This window comes from Trachurus japonicus, chromosome 5, assembly GCF_045865225.1.
Source record: "Trachurus japonicus isolate A0001 chromosome 5, Traja_1.0".
Lineage (NCBI taxonomy): Eukaryota > Metazoa > Chordata > Actinopteri > Carangiformes > Carangidae > Trachurus > Trachurus japonicus.
The window spans coordinates 19,503,856-19,531,764 of NC_140911.1; the positions used below are offsets into that span (position 1 = coordinate 19,503,856).

At 44.4% G+C, this 27,909-nt stretch overlaps 1 protein-coding gene across 1 annotated transcript; it reads left to right on the forward strand.

Annotated features, from left to right (window-relative positions):
* LOC146987477 (sodium- and chloride-dependent taurine transporter-like) lies at window positions 1–27,909 on the forward strand. Its single transcript, XM_085776705.1, has 15 exons — window positions 1–118; window positions 5,544–5,773; window positions 5,902–6,036; window positions 9,723–9,811; window positions 12,770–12,915; window positions 13,084–13,216; window positions 16,335–16,469; window positions 17,817–17,920; window positions 18,045–18,169; window positions 20,469–20,581; window positions 20,722–20,859; window positions 22,057–22,159; window positions 22,259–22,359; window positions 22,588–22,758; window positions 23,480–27,909. The coding sequence occupies exons 2-15, from the start codon at window positions 5,545–5,547 to the stop codon at window positions 23,636–23,638; spliced, it is 1,881 nt and encodes a 626-aa protein (XP_085632831.1). The 5' UTR covers window positions 1–118; window position 5,544; the 3' UTR covers window positions 23,639–27,909.

A 27,909-nucleotide genomic window follows, 5' to 3' on the forward strand; every position in this document is an offset into this window, starting at 1 on the left:
GCGTCCAGACTCAGTCGACTCACCGACACCGGAGGACACGGACACAACGAACCGGAGCAGAGCCCGCGGTCTGAGGACATTAAAGGACAAAACGACACAAATCACATCATCAGAGCAGGTAACGGACATTTGCTCATCCTCGTTGCACACCTTAGAGACACACACAGACAGACAGGGCGGGAAGGGAAGGGAAGGGAACGCAGCGCGCGGCTCCCCCCCACTACCTTAGAAATAGATTTTATTTAGGCTTTTAGACCTGGGGTCACGAGCCGCTTCATTAACTGCAGGAAAAAACAATTTAGCTTAACAGAGTTTGGCTCGTTGACGAGTTTGGTTAATGAATAGACTTCAGATGAGGGGTTTCCTGGTGTGAATTTGGTTAAACAGGAGCTGCAGGGTTTTTGCCTTTTTCCTGGAGGCTTTGCGTGCAGCACGAGCTCCACTAATCTGTCATCATACGTTGTTTAATTTATTAATGAGTGTGTTTGGATCATTGATGGACGATTTATTCTTGTTTTAAGATCATTGTCAAGACTGTGGTGTTGTTCTGCAGCTCTCCTGCAGCCTGTGTGACATTACATGTCTTCATCTGGTGCTTCCATGTCTAGAGATGCATAGAGATGCCTGTTCTGTGTGAGTTGTCTTTGTTTTTGACCCGCTTTACCAGAAAACGGGGAAGTGAGGCGGAGATGATGCTCAGGCGCGTGCTGCACATCGTGCGCTGCTTCTGCAAACCACGAGCCCCCCCTCCTCCCCTCCCCCTCTCCCTCTCTCTCCCTCCCCTCTCTCTCCCTCCCTTGCTCTGTCTTCTTCCCCATAGTCTCTCTATCTTTTCTTTTCTTCCTCTTTGTGATGAACCACTTGTTGTGACAGTAGCTCAGTGTTGTTGTTGTTGTTGTTGTTGTGCCTCAGACATTAAATGTACCATCTTAATGAAGCATGTGGTGGTGGTGAGGATCAGCGTGGTGGGGGTTGATCGATCAATCAATCAATCAATCAATCAATCAATCAATCAATCAATCAATCAGGCTTTATTTGTATAGCACTGTTCATGCCCATATGGCAGCTCAAAGTGCTTCACATGTTAAAAACAAGCAATATAGGGAACACATATTGGGAGACATAGGGAACACATGTTAGGGAGACATACATAAATTCGCAAACACATTCACATTCACACAATAATTTTAGAACATTGGATTTTATGGGGGAAACGCTGTCTAATACTCACTCATCTGCAGTGGGGAAAACACTAGATAAAATGAAGTAAAATAAATAAAATTGAGAAGAGGAGAAAGACACTAGGTAAAATTAAGTAATGGGGGTGTGTGTGTGTGTAGTGGAGGTCAATGGGGGGGTGTGTGGTGAAGCTTGATGGGGGTGTGTTGGGTTTGATGACAGGTAGCTGCTGGTTTCCATTTTGGATCAGTTTCAACACTGGAAAGTTACAGAAGGTTTGAGCTGAAATGTCTCCAGGCACAAAGAAGAGCCGTCACATCTAAAGTCGTTTCTACATTTTAGACTTAATGTCAGTTAAAACCTGAATGAGCTGGAGCCAGAGTGACCCCCCGACCTCTGACCTCTGTCCTCTGACCCTGGCCCTGCTGGTCAACGGATTTGGGGGGAATGTGTGTGTGTGTGTGTGTGTGTGTGTGTGTGTGTGTCTGTGTGTGGGGGGTTCGTTGTCAGTGGAGCTTCCCTCCGGTTGTTCATCTTGCTGTTGGCACTGGAGGCTGCAGCCGTAGTAACTGCAGCCTTGTATGTTGTTAAATCATTTATTATGTCAGTAACCTGAGGTCAGTGGAATGTGTATGTGTGTGTATGTGTGTATGTGTGTGTGTGTGTGTGTGTGTGTGTGTGTTTGTGTGCATGAGTGTGTGTTTGTGTGCATGAGTGTGTGTTTGTGTGTTGGTGAAATCTCAGCCAGATGAAAACTGAGCTAGTGGTGACACAGTTAATAAAAACATCGTCGTTGCTGCCAAACGTTACAACCGTGTCCCAGACTCCACTTCATTACAGCTACACACACACACACACACACACCCACACACCCACACACACAAACTCATGTCTTCACACACTCACTCATCTTCCACCTTGGCGGTGGAGGTGATGTTGATTTACTGGTGACACCGGTCGGGGGAAGGGAAGGGCTTCGGTTTCTAGCCTGTCGGGTCAGGAAGGACGGTGGACGAGCTGCTCATCAAAGACATGTTGGAAGAAGAAACAGGCGGTAGATTTCCTCATTTCTAGACAACCTTACAACCTTACAACCTTACAACCTTACAACCTTACAACCTTACAACCTTACAAACAACCTTACAAACATGAGTGCTGTTGAAGACCATGTGACGTGACCAGAAATCTCCAGAGTCATGGACTCAGGGTGAAAAGTGCTGCTTCACCCAAGGTCAACAACAACAACAACAACGAGCAAATGGGAGAGGTTTGATTTATTTATGTGAAGTTTTTCTATTTTACTGGCACCAAAGAAATTCCACGACGTCGGCCAAGCGAGTGGGAGCGTTACTGTGGAGCTACAGAGGAGCACGGTTTGGTAAATCAGAGGCAGCGTCGGGCAGCGTTGGCCCCGTCAGTGGGTGACGGTCGGTCGTGTTGCACAGGTGAACGGTCCTGGTGAAAATGGGCGATGCTGTTCTCCAGGCCGACCACTAGAGGGCAGCACAGTGAGTCATGAGTCACCTGCACCAGGAGCATCACTGTGACCCTGCAGTGACCTCTAAGACCGACCAGCCCCCCCCCCCCCCCGAGCGGGTGTTTTCATCTTGTGCAGTTTTCAGTAACTTGTCCTGCAGGTGAAGCGCCACCTGCTGGCAGAATCGGGGCGGTGCAACTCGTTTTACCATTAGCCGAGTTGACACAGAGCTGAGATTAGATCTTAACCCCGCCCCTCTCTAACAAAAACAAGTCCAAACGCAAGCACCTCCCTCTGACCCTTTGACCAATTGTGGCTAAGCTGTGTGTGTGTGTGTGTAATAACCTGTAAACTTGGAGAGTCAACAGTGACTGTTAGATTAGACTGAGCCCCTCCCCACCCCCCTCCCTGGTTAACTTTTAACAGCTCTATTATTCTGTCGATCCCTCTCACAGTCACAGAGGGACACAGAGAGAGAGAGAGAGAGAGAGAAGGAAAAGAACAATGCAGGAGAAGGAAGGAGGTAAAGAAGGAAATGAAAAGAAATGGAAAGAAAGGGAGAAGGAGGAAGAGGAGCAGATGGTTCAGGCAACTGAGGAAGAGCCTAGTGCTGGTCCTGGTCCTGGTCCTGGTCCTGGTGCTGGTGCTGGTGCTTTTCCTCGGTCCAACCATCTTTATTCCTTGGCAGCAGCGACATTAGGATCGTTTTAACTCGACCTCACTGACAGTGACTCAACCTGATGCAAAGCTCACACTAACTCTGATTGACTCACACCGACACACTGACTCATATTGACTTAAACTAACTCTCTCACTGATGTCCACTAATTCAGCCACACTCACACAAACTCACATGGGTTTATACCGACACCTTACCTTGACTCACTAACTCGTAACTAAATCACGCTGGCTTATTCACACTGACACCACAAGGCTCAAACTGTGGGCCCATGTTTACACAGCGAGATAGCACAGCCCCCCCCCCGACCTCCCCCCCGACCCCTGGCCCTGACCCTCGACTCTGCCACAGATTGGAGGAAGTTTTTGTGAAAATATAATTCACTTTAGACTCACAAGCTTCAGTCAGCCATTGCTATCTAGCCTACTCATCGTCAGTGTGTCGCACGTACACAATGAAGTCAGTGTGTCACAGCAGGAAACACTCGGCGTGGCTCGTTTCCTCTTCGTGTTATTAATTAACTCTCTAGTCTGTGTGTGTGTGTCTGTGTGTGTCTGTGTGTGTGGGCAAAGTGTTGCTATATGTAAGCTAAGTGGGCGGGGTCTGGACCCTCTGTTGACAGTGTTAGTGGCCATTTGAACGGAAAATAAACTGTATGTATGTGTGTATGTGGGCACTGGGCAGTAAGAGAGAGGAATTATGGGAGTTTATCTCCCGCCCTGCTCAGTGCCAGATGGACGAGATAAAGACGTGACATTTTCTGCAGTGACAGACGTCTGCCCCCCTTCCCCCTTTCATACAACCACACACACACACACACACACACGCGCTCTTGTCAGGTGGAAATTTACAGCTCTTGTTGGTCGTCGATCTCATCACACATTTAATAGTTTCATGAGGAAGAAATGGAAGGAAGAAGAAGAAGGAGGAGGAAGTGATGAAAGCAGTCGTCTGTTTGTTTTAATTGTGGCGGAAGGAAGTGGTGTCGCCTCGCCGCTCCGTCTCAGATCAGTGGTGCGACAGACGACGACAACAGCGTCTGTCCAAACTGAACGTGATGCAGCGGCGGCAGCGTTCATTTACCTGAGAGGCCGCAACACGAGCTGCGTCGGCCAAGAGATACCAACACCAGGACACATTCATCTGACCGCCAGACTCACCTCATTAACATTTTAGATATTTAGCTAGAGGATAAAATCGAGCTGCAGATTCAAACTGTATCTGGTGTTTTGCGTTAGTGTGTGTGTGTGTGTGTGTGTGTGTGTGTGTGTGTGGGCCTAAACCAGCTATAATGGCCACGCCCACTTAGGGGACAGGAAGTGCAAGCCGTGGATGGAACGAACCACAGTAGGTGTAATGGCATCCTGTTGGGGAGAAATCCGAGCTGCTTGTGGGTTTGCAGGTTGAAACTACCACGTCCAAAACCTCAGTCTCTGTCTCTGTTGCTGTGGGAGCGATGACAGCCGTCGGATGTCTGTTCTGTTCCTCCGTCTTTGTCTGTCTGTTACTGGATGAACCTGAACCGGCTGCCAACATCTGGAGCTGGAGGACGTTGACTCGTACTGGCCGGCTGCTCAGAGAGAGAGAGAGAGAGAAAACAACAAATACAAACAGCCAATTAGATGATGACATAGAGAACTGAACGGCTCAGGACCATAGACTGTAAAAAGAATGGACGTAGCACCGTGACGTCACCCATTGGTTGTGGGGAGTCGTTTTTGTGACTCCAACATGGCGGCCTGAACAGCGCCATGTTGGATTGGCCGGCCGAGAACCCGCCCACTGGCCTCCAAGCAGCTGTCCACGGAGCTGCTCGGACCTGTCACTCAACGTTTCCGCGCCCTGATTGGCCAGAGTTTTAACCTAATAACAGTAAAACGGTAGAGTTAAAAAAAAAAATTCCCCCCCCCCAGAGTGTGTGCAGGGGTAGAAACTATCGATTGGGACAAAAAAACGTTCTGACACCAGGCTTTTAACATGTTTATTGAGGATGTAAAGTCGGCGATTTTAACATGGGGGTCTATGGAGAATGCTGCTTTCTGACACCAGCCCCCAGATGAAGAAGAGGGGATTGCAGTTTTTTGAACGCGGAAGTGAGCTTCACTTCTCAGACCGACAACTGCCCCCTTGCTCAGGATGTAGTAAAGTAAAAGACATAAAGCTGCTGTGGGTCGACTCTGACTGTCTCTCTCTCTCTCTCTCTCTCAGCATGGCACAGAAGGAGAAGCTCCAGTGTCTGAAGGACTTCCACAAGGACACTCTGAAGCCGTCGCCTGGTAAGAGCCCCGGTACTCGGCCTGAAGACGAGGCAGAGGGCAAACACCCCCAGCGGGAGAAGTGGGCGAGCAAGTTGGACTTTGTCCTGTCTGTGGCTGGAGGTTTTGTTGGTTTAGGGAACGTCTGGCGTTTCCCGTACCTCTGCTACAAAAATGGTGGAGGTGAGTCACAGTCGAGTGAATCTGAACAAATCACTTTCACTTCTTGTTTTTCATCTTTCTGTTTTCCTGTCTGGCCCCTGTCTCCTCCTCCTCCTCTTCTGACGTTGCTCTGCCCTTCTCTCTCTCAGGTGCATTTCTCATCCCCTACTTCATCTTCCTGTTTGGCGGAGGCCTGCCGGTCTTCTTCCTGGAGGTCGCCCTCGGTCAGTTCACCTCCGAGGGGGGCATCACCTGCTGGGAGAAGCTCTGCCCCATCTTCACTGGTACGTAGCCACCGAAGCCTCTGCCTTTAGTCATCTTTTTCAAACCTTTATTTATTCTCGAAAGGACATTGAGGTTTTACCCTCATTTGCAATGTCGTCGAGATCACAGCGATATTCAAAGCAAAACACAAAGCACAGCAGAGGATAAAACACAGTTACAAAAGTTAAATACATCTGATTCATTACAAAATTTAAAAACAGTTATAGACTGTGGTAAAGAGGTTTGAGATGATATTTTTATAATGTTGATAGGATGGAGGAGCATTCATTTTAAGTGTGAGTTGAAGATGGTTCCAGGAGGCAGTACAGGGGCATCATAGCAAAATGCAGATTTACCAAGTTCAGTTTGTACCCGGGGGACTTTAAAAGTGAGCGAGTTGAATATGAACCTTGATTTAAATCTAACAGTGTTGTAATGTATGGTGGGAGTTTTTCAGTAATGGCTTTAAAGATGAAGAGATGCCAGTGATTGTTGCGTCTTTCTGACAGGGAAGACCGACCTACTTTTGTGTACAGATTAACAATGATGAGTGCTGTAACTAACTATCTATCGCCGGTAATGAATCTAAGAGCAGAGTGATAGATAGACCACATCTAGAGGTGACAGAGTTGAAGGGGCAGCATTCCTATAAATAATATCACCATAGTCCAACACTGGCATAAAGACAGCTTATTATTACATCTGAGATCGATGTAATAAGGCTGTGAGGTCGTCAGGTACGGCCGCTGCTGCTGCTGTGGGCGGGGCCAGTGTTGGAAACCTGTTCTAGACTGAACCCCAGATGTTTCCTCAGCAGCTGTCGGGGCCGGGGGGAGTGAGCGCGGTGCTGAGGTGCTGTCCGGTCCAAGTCAGAGACACATCTGCGGCCGCGGTCACATGATTAACTTGTATCCCATCATCTCATCATCATCTCAGCAAATACATAATCCAGCGGCCACAGCTCCCCCCCCGTGCCCCCCCCCCCCCCCAGCGACAGTCAGACTTTAAACTTTTCCACAGCGTCGGTGTTTTTCACAGAGGAACTGACTGAGTCACAGCGACGATTCCCCATCACACAAACCAGACTTCACCCAGCAACCGTTACCAGGCAACCAGGCCTGCGCTGGTACGCCGCCACACTGAGGCTCAGCTCTGCTCTCACCTCCTCTCTCTCTCTCTCTCTCTCTCTCTCTCTCTCTCTCTCATATTTCCTCCCTCGTTTCCCTCCACAGCCCCTTCGCTTCTTTCTTCAGCTCCTCCCTCCCTCCCGCCCAATAAGGTTAATGTATTCATCGCAGTCTCGGTCTCTCTCTTTCATCCCTCGTTCCCTTATAAAAATGTATTTTAGTTATTGAATCGTCTTGTTATCTTGATTTAATTATTTACTTATGGTGCTGTTCTCACTTTCACACGCACACACGTTCTTTCTTCCTCTCAGACACATTATCCTCCTCTCGTCTCTCTCTCTCTCTCCATCTCTCTCTCTCTGTCACACACACACACACACACACACGCAAGACAGTGTACAGAGTGTCCTGAATCACACGTTGCTACGGCAACAGAGCTGCTACACATCAGAGGGACGAAGAGGGAGAAAGACAAGAAGCAGGGCAGAGAGATGCGAGGAGAGAAGAGATTGGCTGACAAAGCCGAGAGGGGATGAAAAAGAAGGGAACGGAAGAAAAACAATGAGAGGAGGAAGAGGAGCTCCCTCCCTCCCTCCGTCCGTCTGTCTTCAGGACATCGCTTCAACTTCGTCAAGTAAATAGATAAATGTGAAGCTTCGTTGTGCTGATGCCCTGTAGCGTGAAAACAAACGAGTGTGGGCGGGGTTAAGAGGGAAAAAAGACGAGAAGCACCGATGAGACGGGCGTAGCTGCACAAAAAAACAACAGGTGACTCATCAGGTTTCACCATATCACCACGACGACACCGTTACCACGACACCTATCTGTCAGATCTTCTCCTGGATAAACGCTTCAGAGGAAAAACCACCGCTGCTGTAATGTCAGAGTCTGATTGCAGTTGAGTGAATCTGAGCAGACTGATAAAACCTGCCGGTCAGTGACACAAATTCACATTTCACTCGAGGTCAGTGACACCTTGTGACATCACAGCCCGAAGCCTCGTGTACGCAGCCCGAGGTCAGCCGGGGTCAGCGCCACCAATTACATCATGGAGGGCGACGCCGCGTCTGTTTGTTTGATCAGCACTGTTCCATGTGATCCCACCGTGTGTGTGTGTGTGTGTGTGTGTGGAGAGATGCAGATGCTCAGCAGCTGCTAATTAGTCGAGTTATTAAAAGGACATGATGCGACACTGAAGTAGTTCATACACACACACACACACTTACACACTTACACACTCAAACAGATGGCCAATGACGTTGAAGGACATTAATTTGAAAGAATGGCCTCTGTCAGCTGTGTGTGTGTGTGTGCTGACTGATAATGCCACACACACAAACACACAAGCTGCTCTAATATACTTATGAGGACCTTCAGTCACAACAGTCATTACTTACCCCCTCCCCCCACCTGCGCCTGTTTCGGAGGATTCACTTATCTCGATGCGCACGCACACACACACACACACACACACACACACACACACACACACACACACACAGTGGCGTGCACAGACTTTTTGAAGGGCAGGGGCGAAAAGGAAAAAAAAGGGCACAAAATAGCGCGTCCTCGCCACTGAAGAGGGCACTTTAGCACATGTTTTGGCTCCTACTGTAGATGTGGCTCCTAGAGGGCACTTTCAGGACTACCAAGTTTCAGAAAATGACAAGAGTGAGACTGTAGCGACATGATGCGTTTGAAAAAAATTTGGCCTTTTTTAATGTCGATTTGGCCTGTTTTATAATATCAATACCTTAAGACTAAAAAACGTCGATTTGGCCTGTTTTAACACGTGTATTGGCTCCCAAGAGGGCACTTTAGCACACGTTTTGGCTCCTAGAGGGCAATTTAGCACACGTTTTGGCTACCATGAGGGCACTTTAGCACGTGTTTTGGCTTCCAAGAGGACACACACACACACACACACACACACACACGCGCGCGCGCACAAGGTCGAACTGAATTGAAGTGCAGGGCGACTAGTGTGGGTTAGACACACAACGTTTCTTTATCACAGGAGAAGAAACAGGAAGTGACACTTTTTTGAAATGTGTGTGTGTGAGCAGACTCAGGATGTGAACGTTAAGTCTGTCGCCGTCGACGACCCAGGATCAGCGCAGACCTGTTTCCACGGAGACGTTCTATTTTCGGTTTTTCTCCTCAGAAACCTGTTTTCTTTTAAACGTACGGTACGCCGCTGTGATTCAACTGACATTCAGCCGTGGAGCGTGGCCTGTGTGTGTGTGTGTGTGTGCGTGTGTGTGTGTGTGTGTGTGTGTGTGTGTGTGCTCTCCTCTCCTGACACATGACACTAGTTTCGTTTTGAGCTGGTGCATCTTACATCCTGTTTTCTGGCCAATCAGAATCCAGCGGTAGAGACGGAGCAGAGACTTATAAGGTGAAACGTCTGGAGGAAGTGGAAGAAGTCGTTCACACAGAAATAAAGGGAAAGTTCGCTTTAAAACCACAGATGATTTTCATGTCTCGTGTCAGTGATAGTCATAGAGGTCACCTTCACCTTACTTTGTCATATCTTCCTGTATCGCCATCATTGTCACAGTCATTTCTCTCCTCTCTAGGTATTGGTTACGCCTCCATTGTGATTGTTTCTCTGCTGAATATCTACTACATCGTCATCCTGGCCTGGGGCCTCTACTACCTGTTCCAGGTAGGTCTGACTGTAAAACAAATGCCAAGATGGCGACTGTGCAGCAGCTCAGTCTGAGCCTCAGAAACCTGTGGGGGGGCCGAGTCAGAGTGGCAACGTCCACCTGCATTTACAGTAGGGGTGTCAACAATAATCGATTCGGCGATGCATTGCAATGCGGGACATGCACGATTCAGCATCGATGCGGCAACGTGCCATAATCGATTATGTCACTGTTTATTTTCTGGCCTCAAATAAAGTTGTGAAGTTTCAATTACCTCCGGGGGCGTTTCCGGAGCAACGACATGCGCAGCCTGTAGCTACATGCTACAAGCGGCAGCAGTAGCAGTGTTGCTGCTGGCTTTCTTTTTCCTTTTTTTTTTTTTCACCCGCGGTCGGGTCGAGAATTAATTAATTAACGCTCGTGAGTCCGGCCGTGTTGGGTCCAGTCGGGTTTTACCGTTAGGCTACTACAGGCAGTATGCCCGTTTATCACCAATAAACACAGTAGAGGAGGGGGAGTGACTGAGCTCAGGCTGGGGGGTCTCTGATGCAGAGAGAGAGAGACCTGCCGTGCCGTGTAAAAACAACCACAACAGAAAGTGTCACAACTTCCTGTATCGGGCCCTTCAAAATAGTTAAGTCATTGATTTTGAGTTAATATTGACAAGACACGGCTCCAAAGGTTTGTTTGTTTTTTCCTGCGACCAATCGACCAATGAAATTTTGGTCGGCTAATTTTTGGGGGCAGCCCTAGAAGTGATTTATGTTTTCTTTTTCAGGTTTGAAAATCCCATATCCAATACCTGTACCATTCAATTTTATTTAATGACATTTATGTCAAAGATACAGGAGAGTGATAATACATAGCAGCCGATAAAATCTGTTGTTCAATATTTCATGACTGATGAAAAATTTGCCATGTTGTGTGCAGTAGAATTTTGATGCATTGCAATGCATCGCAATGCATCGTAGAATCGAATCGTTACCTGCTGAATCGTAATCGAATCGAATCGTGAGGGCAGTGCAAATGCACACCCCTAATTTACAGTGTACAACACAGTGTAACGAACTTGTACTTCTAAAGGTGCGTTCACAGCCGCCTTTTTATTTTTTTTTCTCGTATCACCCCTTCGTTATCGCTACATCGCTCAGCTGAAATCACTCGTCACTTTGGCACAATTCAACAGACTCGGACGACACAAGAAATGCCACTGCCGTGTCTCTCTGTGTACTGGCACCGCCGGGATTACGGCAGCCAATCGGCGTTGAGCGGCAAGCGACTGACGACCAGCGAAATGACCTGGGATTTCTCATCTCGACCGAATTTTCGCTCTATTGCTCGGAGCCCCGGCAATTTTTCGCCTGAGCAAATATTCACTCGATCGCCTGTTTGCATTGACTTAATATGTGAACAAAAAAAAATAAAAGGTCCGGTGAACGCACCTTAACTCAGTGTCTGAATTCAGTCCGAGGAGCATAAACCCCCCCCACACACACACACACACACACACACACAAAATATGATTATGCAACTGCTGAACCTGTTCCTCTTACTTAAGCTCAGACTTATATGGGTTGAGAATCGAGGACAATTTGAGAATAACGTTTTTTTTTTCACGGTTACAGACTTGGCAGCAGCAGCAGAACAAATGTTCCTATTAATGTCCCCCAGCAAGAATAGAGCTGTCAGTCATCTGCTGTGTGGCCGCCTTGATGTCTTTGAAACTGGTGTAAAGCAGATCAGTAACCTGTGAAGCCCTTTGAGGCCTTAAACCCAAACAGGTGCCTGTAAAGGCTCGATCAGCCCTGTTAAATTCTCACGGACCCTCAGCTGCTAAATGGAGTCAGGTTTATTTATATAGTACCGACTCTACGCAGGACATGGTTAAAATTGTTATATCATTATTATTATTATAGTGACCTAAAGTCTTAATCATCAGTTCTACTTCAGTGTCTTTGAAATGTGCTGAAAATGTTCAAAAAGTAACTTTCACCAAAATTTTATGAAGAACACCAATGTGACTTATAATAACCACATTAATTTACCATTGATATAGTGATATATAAGTATAAATATATTCTAACTCTAACCATCTGACATCTCTACTGTGATTTAAAGCAACACTATGTAGGATTGTGGCACTGGTACTGGTACTGGTTGAGAAGAGCAACTGTCTGCTACCTGAGAGGAGCAGGGAGACTGGGCTTGAGCTTGGTGTACCAGAACCACTGTGATGCTACTTGCACGGGAAAGTTGAAGACACCACTTCAATGAGTTTAGAAACATTATTTTAAGGTTGAAAAACTACATAGTGTTGCTTTAATGTGATACCAGAAACTAGGGATGTCACGATTACAGATTTTCTTGGTACGATTACAGTCAGAGAAATAATCACGGTATTACGATTATCATGATTATTATGCATCAATTAATTTCAAACACTATTAATGTGTAAAATCAAATATAGTCAAAATATAATTACATTACTAATTATTTCCACAAAGTATCTATTAAAATATGACCAATTATTAAAGTGTTTGAAATATATAAGTCATTAATTGTCATCTATACCAAATGTTTAAGTTAATTTTAATATTTTTTTTATTATTACAAATGACACTGACTCTAACATTTAAATTCCTACCAATTCAATGTTACGTATGGACCAGTATCTGAGCATTTACCTTTACTTTGGTGCACATCTACCAATACGGTTCCAACATAATCTTCTTTTGGAAAGTGACGGTATTTAAGAGCCTTTACGATCAATTAATTGTGGCGTTTAATACCGCGATTAATTGTGAAAACAAGTAATTGTGACATCCCTACCAGAAGCCGTTTCCTGTTCAGCCAAATAGTAACAGAAGTTTTCTTGCCATGAGTTTGAGCTGAGCGCGGTACAAAGACCGGCCTACATGGTCGCCAGGCCAGGACGTAGGTACACTAATGTAGTATGTGATTGTTTTACGTTTCAGTGCTTTCAGCCAGAGCTGCCATGGGCCAAGTGCAAGCAGCCGTGGAACACCGAACACTGCATCGAGGACACGTACCGCAAGAACAAAACCCTGTGGGTGGCTGCCAACGCCTCCAACTTCACCTCCCCCGTCACCGAGTTCTGGGAGTGAGTTGCATAAGAGCGCTATTGCTCACCTTCATTATTATAACTCTTCATTTTCATGTTGTTTTGGCAAGTGAGAAATTCAGTTCAGATAAGACTGATTAATGATCTGAGATGTAAATGAAGGAGCGTGCACATCTGCCTCAACATGTGTCTCCCTGTGTGTTGCAGACATAACGTGCTGGGCATCACCAGCGGTATAGAGGACATCGGTCCTGTTAAATGGGACCTGGCTCTTTGTTTACTGCTCGTCTGGGTCATCTGCTTCTTCTGCATCTGGAAGGGAGTCAAGTCCACTGGCAAGGTAAAGCTGTTGGTCCTCTGCTGGCCACCGTCCTGTCGTGTTGTGTTACTGCGTGTGTTTTGTACGTTGTTCCAGGACAAGATTATTTTCCCCATGAACTCGGTGAACTTTACAAAAGTACAAAAACTGTCTTGTGTGATTTTTATCAACACTGTATCATGCTGCTGAAGCCATAACAAGAGTGATGCTCATATGATTTTTCTCTGTGGTCTGAGCAGGAGAACAATACAGTACTGTGTTCACACAGAGGGCAGCACAGTACAAATTAGTTTTTTTCAGGGCCGTGGGAGGCTGCAGAAGCTGGGAGTGAACAAATCCCTTACCTCCTGTTCAGCAGGACAGAAATAAAATGATTCCATACATCATGGCTGAGAAAACATCTGCACAGTTTGTTCCGCCCAAAACCTGTTAAGGCTCTGAGATGGTTTGTGTAAAACGCTGGATCTGAGTTCTGGATCAGAGGAGAAACATCTGGTTTCACTTAGCTGTTGTGAATCCGCCCAGAGATTTGAGCTTCAGCATTATTTCCTTAAACAAAGAAGTGTTTATGACTCTAGATCGTTAGCAAGGGTTTAATTATGAGCAGTTACAGAACAGCTCGCTAAGTTATCTTACCAGGAAAAAGACCATATTCAGAAACTCCAGGACCCTGCATAAACTATGAGATTTTATTTACGTAGTTTGTTGCCGTGCAGTAAACGGGACAACTTTCATTGGTCTGAATTTAGAACCATGCCAGGTCAATGCTGAAAATCATAACTATTATTTTCTCTGTGTTAATGCAACTTGCGCATAGCAGAGTCTGTGAAGTTAGGACGACGATGTGGTTGGCCTTGAGGCCATCTTTGATTCTCCCATTTAGACACCGTTCCCTTGGAGCCACCTTCAGCCATCCTGCTGTTGTCTAAATTGCACCTCACACACACACAAACATGTTTACCTGTACATAGTTGTATGTAGCTGAGGTTATGTTCATGTTTTATTAACTAATATGTGTCCAAATAAACACCTTTGAATATTCTGCTGGTCTGTTTAATGTTGCACTAAAGTGAATTTTGCCAACCTCTACACTGTAGAATATTGATACATTTATTTCCAACTTAATTATTAATCCATGTTCCAGGTGAATAGTTAGTATACTTTTATGAGACTGGTTTTGTAAATTGGCAACCTGGTGCCATGAGGTGGATTTGATGTAAATTAAATGAAGCTTTGCGCAAATTCATGCAGGACACGGAAGTCTCAAGCCCCAGCTGTAGTCAGCTGACAGCCAGCCCATTAGTCTCTATCCAGTCACATTCATTCTCCCACCATAGGCGGCCTATTTAAATCTAGGCTGTCACACTGATCTCCCCCTCTGTAAAAGCTTTCCTCCTCCACCTTCTCAGTGTCTCAGAGTCTTAAATGGCTCCATAATCTTCTCAATGCTCTCATTCCACTCTGGGGGGTCTTCATTGTCTCTCTGGAGCGACATAGCATGCGCTTGTCAATCCAGGGAGCTTCAGCGCCGCCAAGCCTAACTAAATTCCATTTGTTGCAATAAATGGTTTTAATCAATGACGAGAGTGTTCCTGAATGAAATCCTATTACTTGATTGATAAGTAGAACCCAACATAATGATGTTCCATGTGAGGCAATGCACAACACAAACACACAGAGTATCCAGTACAATTTCAAAATACTACACAATGCATCAGTTCACACAATTATCACTTTGTAAACATTACGTTACAGCTGGCAGCACTAGCCATCAGTCGGCTGCAGTGTCCTAAAGCGAACAAGATGACATGGATGGAAGGTTACATCGCATGGCATCCGACATGGCACGTTAGATATCTGACTGATCTTGGATAATTTGATTGTTTACTTCCCTATAAGTAGTAATTAAATTAAGACCAAGGGAGATTTTAGTTGACTGGCTGCTTTCCAGGTTGTGTTTTGTTTGAATGTGTGCTCGCTTTGGCATGAACAGATGGGGAAAGTCGGGGGAAAATTGAAAATTGGTTTAGATTTTACTGGCAGCACAAAAAAAATCGGACAATCATACTCTGGGATACGACTCAATAGATCAATTTTTGTAACCAAATTTTGCCAACTCAACTGAATGCAGGCTTCATTACAGGTAGCAATTGTGTTAGCCTTCTTTTTCTACACACCATACATCAGTGAGGGTTAGCTTTTAAACCAACAAGTTTGTTTACAGTTGCACGTTCATCACTTTAGGACAGTTTCATAATTCCTTTTACCATCATTGGCATTGCCCGCTGTGTCAGATAACAACTACATTACTATTACACTTGTCTCCGTTCAAAGTCAGTGTAAGACTTTCCCACATGCTATATGACTTAGGGTTATTCTCCAATCATCCTACCAAAGCACATCAACATCAGTTTGTTGGCGTTTGTCCGACTCTGTTAAGTTTCAAGTGGGAAATATGATATTTGAATCAAGTATGGTGAAGGTTAATGCCATTGAAAGCACACAGTGCCAAACCCCCCCCCTTGTCCATGACGTGATGTAGGGTTAGGTTATCTCTACTTTATCACAAGTACATAATATTTTTTAACGTCATTGTCCTATTAGTAAACATCAGTACGCTTTTCTGTATTGTTGATGTTGTATATCAGCCTGACTGTGTGACCCTTGACCCCTGTCACAGTCGGCCCTGTTTGAGTTCCTCTGGTTCCTTTGCCGACAGGGTAATAAACCACAGAGTTTGTTCAGTTGCTGTTACAGCAGCAACAACAACTCACCACGAGGCCAGAGGCCAATCAATCAATCCCAGACAACTCTTTATAGCCTTAACACTCTGTATTGATTGGTCTGGCCCGATTTGTGCCATCCGGTTGCTTCCTGTCGTAAGCCCGGTAATAAAGACTCCTACAAGGCCGAGTGTGGTCACCGCTTTCCAAAACAACAGATACTGATTCACTGCTATTGATTTGAGAGACGGCCTGTGGCCTGTCCTTTCAATCAACCACAAGTCCAAGAGAAGACAACAGCTCATTGGCCAAATAACAAATGAACATCATTTGTAGTGTAGCTGGTTATTCAGAAGAATAGTACAACCCAAAATAATGAATCTTGTTTCTTGTCTTTTTGTGTTGTGGTCTCTTAGGTGGTCTACATCACTGCCACATTCCCCTTTATCATGCTCATCGTGCTGCTGATTCGTGGTGTGACGCTGCCGGGCGCCTATGCGGGAATCAAGTTCTACCTGTACCCTGACATTAATCGCTTGAAGGACCCAGAGGTAGGTGCCCCCTGTACTCCTCCTTCTGTTTGACAACTCAAACAGCTGTCTGTCCACCCAGGAAGTACCCAGCTACCTTGATATCTAACTTATAGAATACAACAAATAAAGCCACTTTAAAGTTTGAAGGTATACTGACTGAGTGATATCCTGGAGGTCTGAGTAGAGATGTTAGAGAGGACCTGTCGGCTTCTAGGTTTTAAGGTCTGTCGGAAAACTGAGCAGTCATCAAGTCAAGTAGCATCGTGGTCCACTGGATGTCTGTGACGAATTCAAGGTTGAACATCTACCTGGAAGTTTTCAGTAAACTTTTAATGGCTAAAGTGTGTGATTCTCTTATCTGATTATTTATTTACTTAAAGCAGAAGTAAGTGGTCCGGTCGTTTTGGCTAATGCTGCGTTCCAGGCAGGCTTTTGAAATCGTAAATTACAGCTTCAAGTCACGACTTACGACTTTGTAGCGTTCCAGGCAACCCACTCGTGTTTCTCCGACCTGTTTTACCGGTGAAAGTCACTATAACGGCCACTCGTAACTTCCGACCGGTGAACTCGTACCAGATCGAACTGGTACGAGTTCACGGTCGGAAAAACACGAGTTTCCTTGAACGCACCATAGCAGTCCTCGTCGCTACGTCGCCACATTCACAGCGTTCCTTGGCTGCACACACAGCCCTGCATGCCGTTCTCTCTCCTCATTGGATAAAAACTGTAGGATACGATAAATGTTTTCTCTTCGGCTCAGAGCAGAGCAGAGTGACTGACAGACCCGTGTTTCAGTCCAAACACTCTATGTAAGTGATTGCTGTCGGAAGATATAACTATTTAAGACTTATATTAACACAAATATATCACTTACTTCTGCTTTAATTTTTACTATTATAATATTATTATTTTCTTTCTTTCTTTATTTTTCCCATTTGTAAGTTTAGATATCACAAATTGACTATTATTCTGATATCTGGCCGTTTGTGGATTAGCTGGGGTTAGGAGAGCCTTGTCTTGTGTGTGAGTGTGTGTGCGTGTGTGTGTGTGTGTGTGTATGTATGTATGTAAGTCCTGTAATGTGTTTTCAATGTATTTGTTTTTCTTTTATTTCTTTACTTGACATTGTATCATTGTATCTTTTTGCGGAAGGACCCCCTCGAAAATGAGATGATTCATCTCAAGGGGCGATCCTGAATAAATAAATTCAAATTCAAATTCAGAAGTCTAGCAGACCTCTGCAGCCACCTTCCCCTTGTTCACATGATGATGATGATGATGATGGGCTGCACCCACAGCTCCTGTACGCCCCCTCATCAGCAGGCCTCAGCCTTTCTGTCCCCACTCTTTCCCCCCACTTCACAGGTCTGGATTGATGCCGGCACCCAGATCTTCTTCTCCTACGCCATCTGTTTGGGCGCCATGACGTCCTTGGGGAGCTACAACAAGTACAAATACAACTGCTACAGGTGAGGCGCCAGTTTCAGTGGGGAAGCGTGAGGGAGGGTTAGCAGTCGGGGGGAGAGGGGCGGGGGTGAAGGGATCGTTGTGTGTTCATTAACAAATCCTCCTCATGACATATGTGTGACATAGGGACTGTTTGCTGCTGGGAGCCCTCAACAGTGGTACCAGTTTTGTGTCTGGCTTCGCAATATTTTCCGTCCTGGGCTTCATGGCACAAGAGCAAGGGGTGGACATTGCTGATGTGGCAGAGTCAGGTACGAGGGTTCTGTAAAGGCGGCAGTGATGGTGGGCGCTGCTTCCTGGTTAACAAATTAAACAACAGTGAATATTCAAGAGAAACATCAACGAAATTATGGAAAATACGTTTAATTTCAAATTGAATTGTAATTTGGAATTAAATGGATTCCCTGATAAATCATTACATGACGGCATCGGAATATGGAAGTTTCCGCAATCAAACACTCCTTGACAAAAGCAGAATGAGACAGAATGTGAGCACATATAGTCTGTTTACATATTTTTACGGAAAGCAAGGTGTCTTCCGGGCAAAGGGACATTGGTTAGAGTCAATCCAGATTCAGAGACGTTACAACAAGGATTAGGGACACAGTTGTCTTGTGCCTGTGTGTTAGCTTTAACGTCCAGTCACAGGTGTTATTTTGAGGTGTTCCCTCTTCACAGGAAATTAACTGATGTTACTTTTGTTGTGACAAATTTCATTTGGTGTATGATGTCTAGCTATCTCTACCAAAGTTTTTTTAATACCTCTGCAGTAGAACTGTAGTAAAAACAAAAGTAGTACTGTTGCATGTAGAACTAGCAACTCTACCTCTTGTATTATCTTAGTGTATTTATGTGCAGGAACTGAACCATGAAACTTGGTGTTTTAACCCATAGGAAGGAAAGACTTTAATATTTAGTTTGATTGATCGAGGAAAAAACCTTTAAAAAAGCCCTAAGCCATTAAGCCTTGAATCATCTTTTCGATGCATCTGCAGCATTTTTACAGGATACATCATTATGTACAATGCTTGGTTTTCAATTCAGATGCAGATGGAATCTTAACTGTTAAAGTGTTTATGAGCCAACAGATGTTTGTAGGACCACCTCTGGAGCTTGTTCTTCTCCATCGCTCTGCATCATGTTCAATGTCAAACTTCTAATTTATGCTAATAACAGCATTGGGTGTAAAGTGCTTTACTCCGCCTCCATCTGTCATCCTGACTCAAGCAAATTTGGCTTCAGCACAGTGAGCTAACCTCAGCAAGTTGGAACCAACGTTGGGCATTGGTTTGCAGAATTCTCCAGAGTCAGTGTTGTGTTTGAGGAGTGGGATACTGTTTCACCAGAACATCAGTTAGTTTTTGGGTTAGGTGGAAGTAGGTGGACCCTGCAGCAGCTCAGGTACTTATACTGTATGCCCATGTGCTGTGAGTACAAGCAACAGAGCAGGTAAAGAACATCCTCAGGTCAGACAGGTCAGACAGGTCAATGTCCTCAGGTCAGACAGGTAAGAACCTTACCACCAAGTCAGTCTGCCTTAACCGCGGCTGCTTGATGCTGTTAGTTGCATGACAGATGACGCTGATGCAGTGAGGACACAATGTGGCTTCTGTTTAAAAGATCAAAGTTTTAAAGTTAGTCAACAAATGATCTCAAAGTTCAATATGGATCCTTGAATGAAACTTTGTAGGTTTGATAAACGATCTGCTAGTGCCCCCCCTCCCACCTCAGAGAACTGGATTTGGAGGTATATTTGGAGTCAACGTGGTGTTTGGTTGGATGCCCTGTCATAACTGTCAACAAAAAAACGATCATATTTACACATCCTGCTGCAGTACGAACAGCAGCTCTGTTTCGCTGTCACGGCTGCTTCTTCTGTTCTTGACCTCTGTGCTACGGCTCAACGTCAAATTAGACTAAAACATCTCCCTGCACAGTTTGCTGCAGTCATGTTGGATTCCTCAGCGCAGAGTTGGCTCACTGGAATGTAAAATGTCTGCAGCAAACAACAAACATGAACGATCTGTAATTCAGCAGCTGATCGTCTCTATTCAGAGTCGATCAGCCTCCTCTTCATCAGGCAGTCTACAGGGTTCAGTGCTCTCACACATCTACCACACACTGTACACACATCCACATACAACATGCCACATTCCTTCTCTCACGGCTTCTTCTCAAGTGACACTTTATATTCACATGGATTGTTTTTTTTTTTTTAACCTTTTTTTTACTGCTTAGTGTAATAAAAAGCTGGGATGTGTAAAGTCTAATGTCATTAGTGATGTATGTGACAAAGGATGTGACAGGTAAGTAACCATATGTCAGGTCAGATGCACTAATAGGCACATAAACATGCACGCCCACACACACACACACACACACACACGTTCACATCTGGCTCTGCGTCTCTGATGCTAAGGGCCGTTTCTTCCCACAGGGATGCAGATCAGATGAGCTCATCACAAAATACTAATGTCATCCCTGCCCCTCTTCTTTCTGCTCCCACCTTCCCTCCCCCCTCCTCCCCCTCCTCCTCCCCCCACCCTGCAGGTCCAGGCCTGGCCTTCATTGCCTACCCCAAGGCTGTAACCATGATGCCTTTTCCTACAGCCTGGGCCATTCTCTTCTTCATTATGCTGCTGCTGCTTGGCCTCGACAGTCAGGTAGGCACACACACACACACACACACACACACACACATCATCATACATCATCACAGGAAGTAGCGAGTCTCTTCTGAATACCCACAATGCCCCACTCCAGTTGGCATGTTCTCAATGGGCGGTTTGTTTTCTGTCTGCAGTTTGTGGAGGTGGAAGGGCAGATCACATCACTGGTGGATCTGTATCCGTCCTTCCTAAGGAAGGGTTACCGCAGAGAGGTCTTCATCGCCATCATCTGCTGCATGAGCTACCTGCTTGGACTCACCATGGTTACCAAGGTAACAATGAACTTCTGCCTCCCTCCTTCCAGTATTAATTGATCCGTAAGATTTCCGTCCCTCCTCTTTCCCTGTTTTCTGATCCTCAGTGGTCTGATGATTAGGTGATAGAATCAAATTCACCTGTGACTCATCACAACGATGCAGTGAGATATCACATAGTCTGGACCGGCCCCACCCCCATACATCAAGGATAATATATGCACACTACTGTATATATGAAATATATGTACATATCAACTAACAGCATGTACTGTATGTATAATATGAAGTTATATATGGAACCTGATAGAAATATCGGTAACACTTTATTTGACGCCTATCTCTATAACGCATTATACCATATAATGAGTTATAAAGCAGTTATAGCACTGTATAACTATAGTTATAAACACTCATAATGCTTTATAACAATAAGCCTAACACATCATAAAGCATTTTATCATGACTAGTTATAATGTGTAACAGTTGGACTTATAAACGTGTATAACTATCATTATAAACACTCATAAATGATCATAATGCTTTATAACAATAAGAATAACACATTATATAGCATTATAAGTCTATTATAATACTTAAGCCATTATAAAATGCTCTATGATGTGTTAGGCTTATAGTTATACAGTGCTATAACTGCATTATAACTTATTATAAGTATGGTTATAATGCGTTATAGAGATAGGCGTCAAATAAAGTGTTACCGAAATATCTGACGCACATGAATCTAAATGTTTACTGTGGACACAGGTTACACATTAGAGGGGTCGATGTGAGACATCTGCAGCCCTTTACCTTTGTCCATCCTTACCCGTTCAGTCCTATTTCTGTTCTCACGCATCATCCAAACCCCTCACTGTCGTTCTATTTCCTGCCCCGCCTCCCTCCTTCTGTGGTTCCCATGACAACATCTTTTTATGGCTGCAGTGGCCTGGTTCAAGTTTAGGATTCCCATGATTGTTAAAACAGTTTTCACACCGGACACACACACGCACACACACACACACATGCACACATTCAGTTTAGTCCGCACTTATCTCTGCATATCTTACATACAATCCTCAAAGAATTATGGGTAGAATTTAGTTTAGTTCAGTAAACTTAACTAAACCACGAAGAGACATACTGTGATTTTTAAACTCGCCTCCCTCTCTCTCTCTCTCTCTCTCTCTCTCTCTCTCTCTCTCTCTCTCTCAGGGTGGCATGTATGTTTTCCAGCTCTTTGATTACTATGCAGCGAGCGGTGTGTGCCTTCTGTGGGTGGCATTCTTTGAATGTATAGCTGTTGCCTGGGTTTATGGTAGGTAACAACAACCTTAAGTGTATACTGAGCTTCCTGATAATTAACCCTTGAATGTATCATCTAAATGTGTGTGTTTGTGTGTGTGTGCGCTTGCAGGCGTTGATAATTTCTACGATGCAATCGAGGACATGATTGGCTACAGACCAAATCCCTGGATGAAGTGGAGCTGGTCTGTCATCACTCCTTTACTCTGCATGGTGAGGACAATGGCTCATGTGATCGCTTCACTCTGACGATGTCCTATTTTTAGTGGGACTCATCTCTCACCGTTTTTAAAGCTTCAGTAAAATGATCAAATGTGAACTTTTGTTGTTCTATAGTGAAGGCTACAGTCACTCCTGAGTGCACATGAGTGTGTGTTGAGCTGCTGGTGAGGCTCAGTGATGACCGTGCTGAGTGTTGTCTATGTGCTGCCTTCTCCTCAGGGCTGCTTCATCTTCTCCTTGGTCAAGTACAAGCCTCTGACTTACAACAAGGTCTATGAGTATCCGGACTGGGCCGTTGGTATTGGTTGGACTCTGGCTCTGGCCTCCATGATCTGCATCCCCATGGTGGTCGTCATCAAGATCATCCAGTCTGATGGGCCCCTCATTGAGGTTGGTGGCGTGGCTATAACAATTACTGATGATATGATTAGCTGCGATGAAGTTCAACAACGAACTGATGCAGGTGTAAAATGGTGAATATTATGTGGAGGGTTTTTGATTTATTTAATTATAAGGAGATCCACTGAAGGAAGGAGCAGACAACCAGTGACTCGCTCTGAAAACCATTCATTATTAACTAATCATTGTCTGAAGGTTAAAACTGCAAAACAGGAATAAAAAATCTATACCATAATCCCTGCACTGCAAAAAATCAAATATCTTACCAAGAATATTTGTCTTATTTTTAGTCAAAATGTCATTTCTAGTCAAAACAAATCTCATTATACTTAAAATAAGACTCATCACATTTAAAAAGCAGCTTGTTTTTAGACACTTTTTACTTCTTTCAAGCAGATTTTCACTTAAAATAATCTGACAGTGGAGTACGTTTTTCTTCCTTATTACAAGCACAAAAAACATGCTTTTACTGGCAGATTGTTCTACTTATTTCATGTGAAAATGTGTTTGAAACAAGTGAAAATTATCTAAAAACAAGTACATTTTTAGGTGATGATTCTTATTTTAAGTGGAAAGGGATTGTTTTGATTATAAATGAGACATTTTGACAAGAAAGAAGACGAATATTCTTGGAAAGATTTTGAGTTTTTGCAGTGTGTCATTAACTCTTCATGCTTTCCTCCCTTCCTTCCTCCACCCCCCCACTCTGCAGAGGATCAAGGCGGTGGCCGCCCCAGTTCGTGGCGGGGCCAGCTCCCGTCCAGCAGACCACCGCGGCCCCAAGGATCTCACCTACCCGCTGGACCCCAATGGGAACAAGGGTCTCCTGATGAAGGCCCCTACCCACACCATCGTAGAGACCATGATGTAAAGGGATGAGGTGGAGGCTCTCCATGAGATCGCTCTCCGGTCCTCTCCTTCCTCTTCTGTCCTCACGCTCCTGAAGCTAGCTAGCTCTGTCTCTGTCTGTCTCCGTCTCTGTCTCTGTCTGGTGGACTCATAAGGGTTTTAGAAAAAAAGTTCCTGTTTCAAATCTTTTAGCAGTACTGTGGCACTATGGTACTGTAATATGGTACAGTGGAAAAGTAGTTTGCTGTTGGTGTTTTCCTCATAGGGCAGCAGTCACATTTCAAATCTATTTCTACAACACTCACTTTGTTTAGAATTTGTTGTTTTCATGTTATTTTCATCTTCATGTGACTGCACACGACCCACTGTCTTCTGGCTCAAAGGCACAGTGGAAGATTAGCACCAGCCTCTGGTCAGACGCTGGTTTGTTCCAGCTGTTGTTCTAAAAAAAAAAAGAGAAGAAAGTTATTTTGTTGAGTCTTGGAATCAAAACTGCCTTTTGTAGCTTGAGGTGAAAACAATTTTCTGCGCTGATCATCAACCAAACACTGTTTTTTCTCTTGGACTGAGACACAATGAAGAAGCTCAGACAACCTCCAGCTGCCACTGATCGGCTGCGTTCAGCTGCATTCAGCTGCGACAAAGCCCAAATAAAACACTTGTCACCATAAGAGATATTAGAGATATTAGATGTGTACTAAACTACACAACAATTCATCAAAATCAATGTGGCCAAGTGCAATAATCAAATCACAGGAGCTGCAGTCACTTACATTAGGGTCAAATGCCTTGTCTACTAACACCATTAGCATTGTGGTGACATCAGTGAGCTTCAAACTATAATGACAATGACAATTATAGTGTGCATTATAGTATAATAATGTGGTGCAGCAACATCAGCATGTCTGAAAATAATTTTGTCGCTGTTTTCAGCTTCTAAAAGAAGATTTTCAGTGAGAAATAAGACCAAATCTTTCTCCCTGATTCTGTCCCATATTACAGGAGCTAACTGTACGTTTGCCTAACGTTAGGATTAGCATCTGTTTACTGGTTATGTTGTGAGTTCAACATTAGACTTAATTCCTTTATTCGCCAACAACTGTCTCAAGTCCTAGCGTTTCATTTATTTTAATAAAGTTAGCGTGCTAACAAACTAGCTGTGGCCTGTAGAGTCACTTTCTGATACCAAAATACTTCATTGTTTGGTTCGCCTTAAAAATAAGCTGATGGGTTATAAATAATGTTGTGTAAAGACATTGATGGCTAAAGTGCTTGGAAAAACTAGTAGCCTAAACAGATGCTAATACTAACAGCGACAATAAAAGTAAAACCTACAAGAGGCTCCAATGAATATGGACCAACAAGCCAAAACTCATGAGCCACCAAAGCTAAACTCCTTTCGTTTGTCCAGCTGTTTTGGTAGCCGTTAGCGTTAGCCGCTCATTTTTACCGCTTAGCCTGGTACAGCTAAAAAACTAAAAACTAGAAAAAGAAGAATCAGAGAGGGTTCAGCTTCGTTTTGCTGTGGGACAAACACAGAAACATCTACAAACCAGACTCCAGACCTACAAAAAAAAACAGTAAATCCCATGCCTTTATTCTGTTTTTGATCAAAAAAAAAACTAAAAACTAAATCTCATGAGCCACCAAAGCTAAACTCTCTTCCTTTGTCCTAGTGTTAGCCGCTCCTCTTAGTCTGGTGCAGCTAAAACAGAAGAATCAGATGATTGACGCAGCCCTCACCCCGATGCCCTTACATTGAACCAGGATGCTGGTTTTCCTAAATGCACCTTAGCACAAACATCCCCATCTTCCGTGAACTATGGGAGGAGTCTAAAAGTAGCACTGAGACAGCGGTGGGAAAAAAAAAACCCCTGCCCCCGTTCAAAGACAGGTATCTGAAAGGATTTGAAGTGTGGAGGTTGAACCCTTGACTGTGTTGTCTGTGGCGTACTGTACAGTAGTAGCTAATCAGTCTGTATCTGTGTCTCTGTGTCGTAGAGCAGTTACAGTAGTGACGGCTTCAGACTGGGCTGATTTACTCTCTGCAGAGGAACAGACATTATTATTATTATTATTATTATTATTATTATTATTGTTAGTTTCTCCTCTGTCGATGTTTAGATTTTTTATTAAGACTATAATGTTATTATTGGTATTTACTATTGATGATATAATTGCTGTAGTTTTACATAGAAGAAGGAAACACTTCTTTCTGGTGATGATACTAAGCTCATATACAAATCATTTATCCACAGTGGCAGCCGTTGTAGTTCCATCCTGCATTTCTCTAGTGTCACAAACAAACAATGCAACTGATATTTCTCATAGGGGAGGGGGGGGGGGGTAACATTTAATGAGCAGTTCAGTGTACAGTTAAAAAAAATGGGAATTCTACAATGGCTCCATGTGCGGTCGGTGTCGGGTTTATAGCTTTTTCCTCTTGTGTAAATACCAGGAGACAGTATTTCTCTCTCATATAGATGAACTCACAGCGCCGTAGCCAGTGGTCAGACAGCACGTCACCACCTCAGTGACTCTGCACCGCCATTGGCTCGATCACATTCCCAACCAATCAGCTGCAGTCCGTCAGTCAGACTCGGTCCAGACACAGTGATGCAGTGACTGATGGCTGCCGTGGTGCATCATCACCTCGCACAGAACAACTCAGGACTTCCCTTTAAGTCTGACGAGGTTTCATTTCTCCTTAGCCGACGGAGTTGCTTAAGGGTGTTGCATAGAATCTCTTAAGAAGTTAAGGTTTTTGTGACCGGTGACAGTTATACTATGGCTTATAGGAAACATCGTTATCATCATCTCCTTCTTTAGTCATGTTGCTGTTCAATTTCCATCGTTTTGGCAAAGAGCTTTGCGCAATAGTAATACTGACTCTTAAGTGATTTCTTAAGGTGAGGATAAAACCTGAAATACTTCAGTGAACATTTAAAAATTTTAAAAAATCATAAGGAGTTGACTTAAGGTGTATTATGCAACTGCCTTTATTTAAAGAAAACCTTTTGTCAGACTTTTATGGGAAACCTTAAGATGTTTTGTGTTGCAGCTCATTTTAACTCCCACATCATCATCATAGTCAGTGGGCGGTGGTCATAGTTACAGGCGGACTCTCAGTCACTGCTGTCTGATCTTCTGGCTGTTTTCAGCAATTTATTTCTAACAAACTAAACTTTGTCACATTCTTAATGATGAGGGGCCATGACACTGACGATGTGAATTGGGTGTGACATCACTAACTTGCTCCAACACGTCCGTGTAACGAGGGGTTTCCTATAAGGCACCAGCGACGTCCACTCAGGACCTTTTCTGTAGAGCTGCATCAACCCAGCGACCAAACACAACTAGACGTAGTAAAGCTGTCGGCGGGGCCAGCCGAGCTCCGCCCACAGTCTGACCTCTTTACTGCACCTTATTTGTAAAATCTGGACGTCATATCAACGACGAGACCAAAACGTAAAGAAAAAAATAAACACTGCCATCTTCTTCTTCAGGTTCTCATCGGCCTCTGTGGTGAAACATCTGAGTACTGTGGAAATGTCTGTGACATTATCAGATGTCCAGTCACACAGTGACAGGCATTGCAGGAAGTCTGACCAATAACAACCCGTCACATCGGGCGCGATCATGTGACCGGGGTCTTGCCGTGTTTCGTCGAAGCTTTATCACGTTTTCTTCATGTAGACTTGTTCATATCATTAAAAGGGATTTGAGGAACCAAATCCAGCAGCACATCTATTTTCATACAGTAACAAACTTTTCCTACGATGAGTTGTCTTTGTACAGCAGAGCTCCGCCTCTCCGCCGCGTTGCGACGACGCAAAACTTTGTTTGACTTTTGTACAGATTCTGTTTCCCGACACGACACAGAAACGCTGAGCTGCTCCATCACCGCTCACCGAAAACACAAACCTTAAGATTGATGATTGATTGATTCAAACAGGCACAAAATCTGGAGAAAGACGGAAAACCTTCAAGTGTGAAGGAAACAAGCTCAGCTTTTTCTGTTGTCATGTAAACAAGGAGCAGAAGTTAAAACTGATGCAGTCATTTATTGGTTTATTTTGCCTCTTTGTTCTCCCGGTGTGAACCGGTCCCTCCCGTCAGTTAGCCTGTGCTAACTATGTTAACCCACTTGTTCTCAGATCATGATTTTGCGAGAGAATCGAAAGCATTAGCGATGCACAAGTTTTTAACGCCGAATGTTGAAATGTGAAAGTCGCCTGTGGGCGGAGCTAAAGGTTTCTGAAGATTTATTTTTTAGGTTGAAAGAAAAAATAA

Bases quoted from the DNA above. Each gene is read 5' to 3' on its own strand.
- LOC146987477 (XM_085776705.1), top strand. From the start codon at position 5,545: ATGGCACAGAAGGAGAAGCTCCAGTGTCTGAAGGACTTCCACAAGGAC. The intron at 13,217-16,334 runs GTAAAGCTGTTG...GTGGTCTCTTAG, and splicing joins GAGTCAAGTCCACTGGCAAG to GTGGTCTACATCACTGCCAC. The intron at 16,470-17,816 runs GTAGGTGCCCCC...CCCACTTCACAG, and splicing joins ATCGCTTGAAGGACCCAGAG to GTCTGGATTGATGCCGGCAC.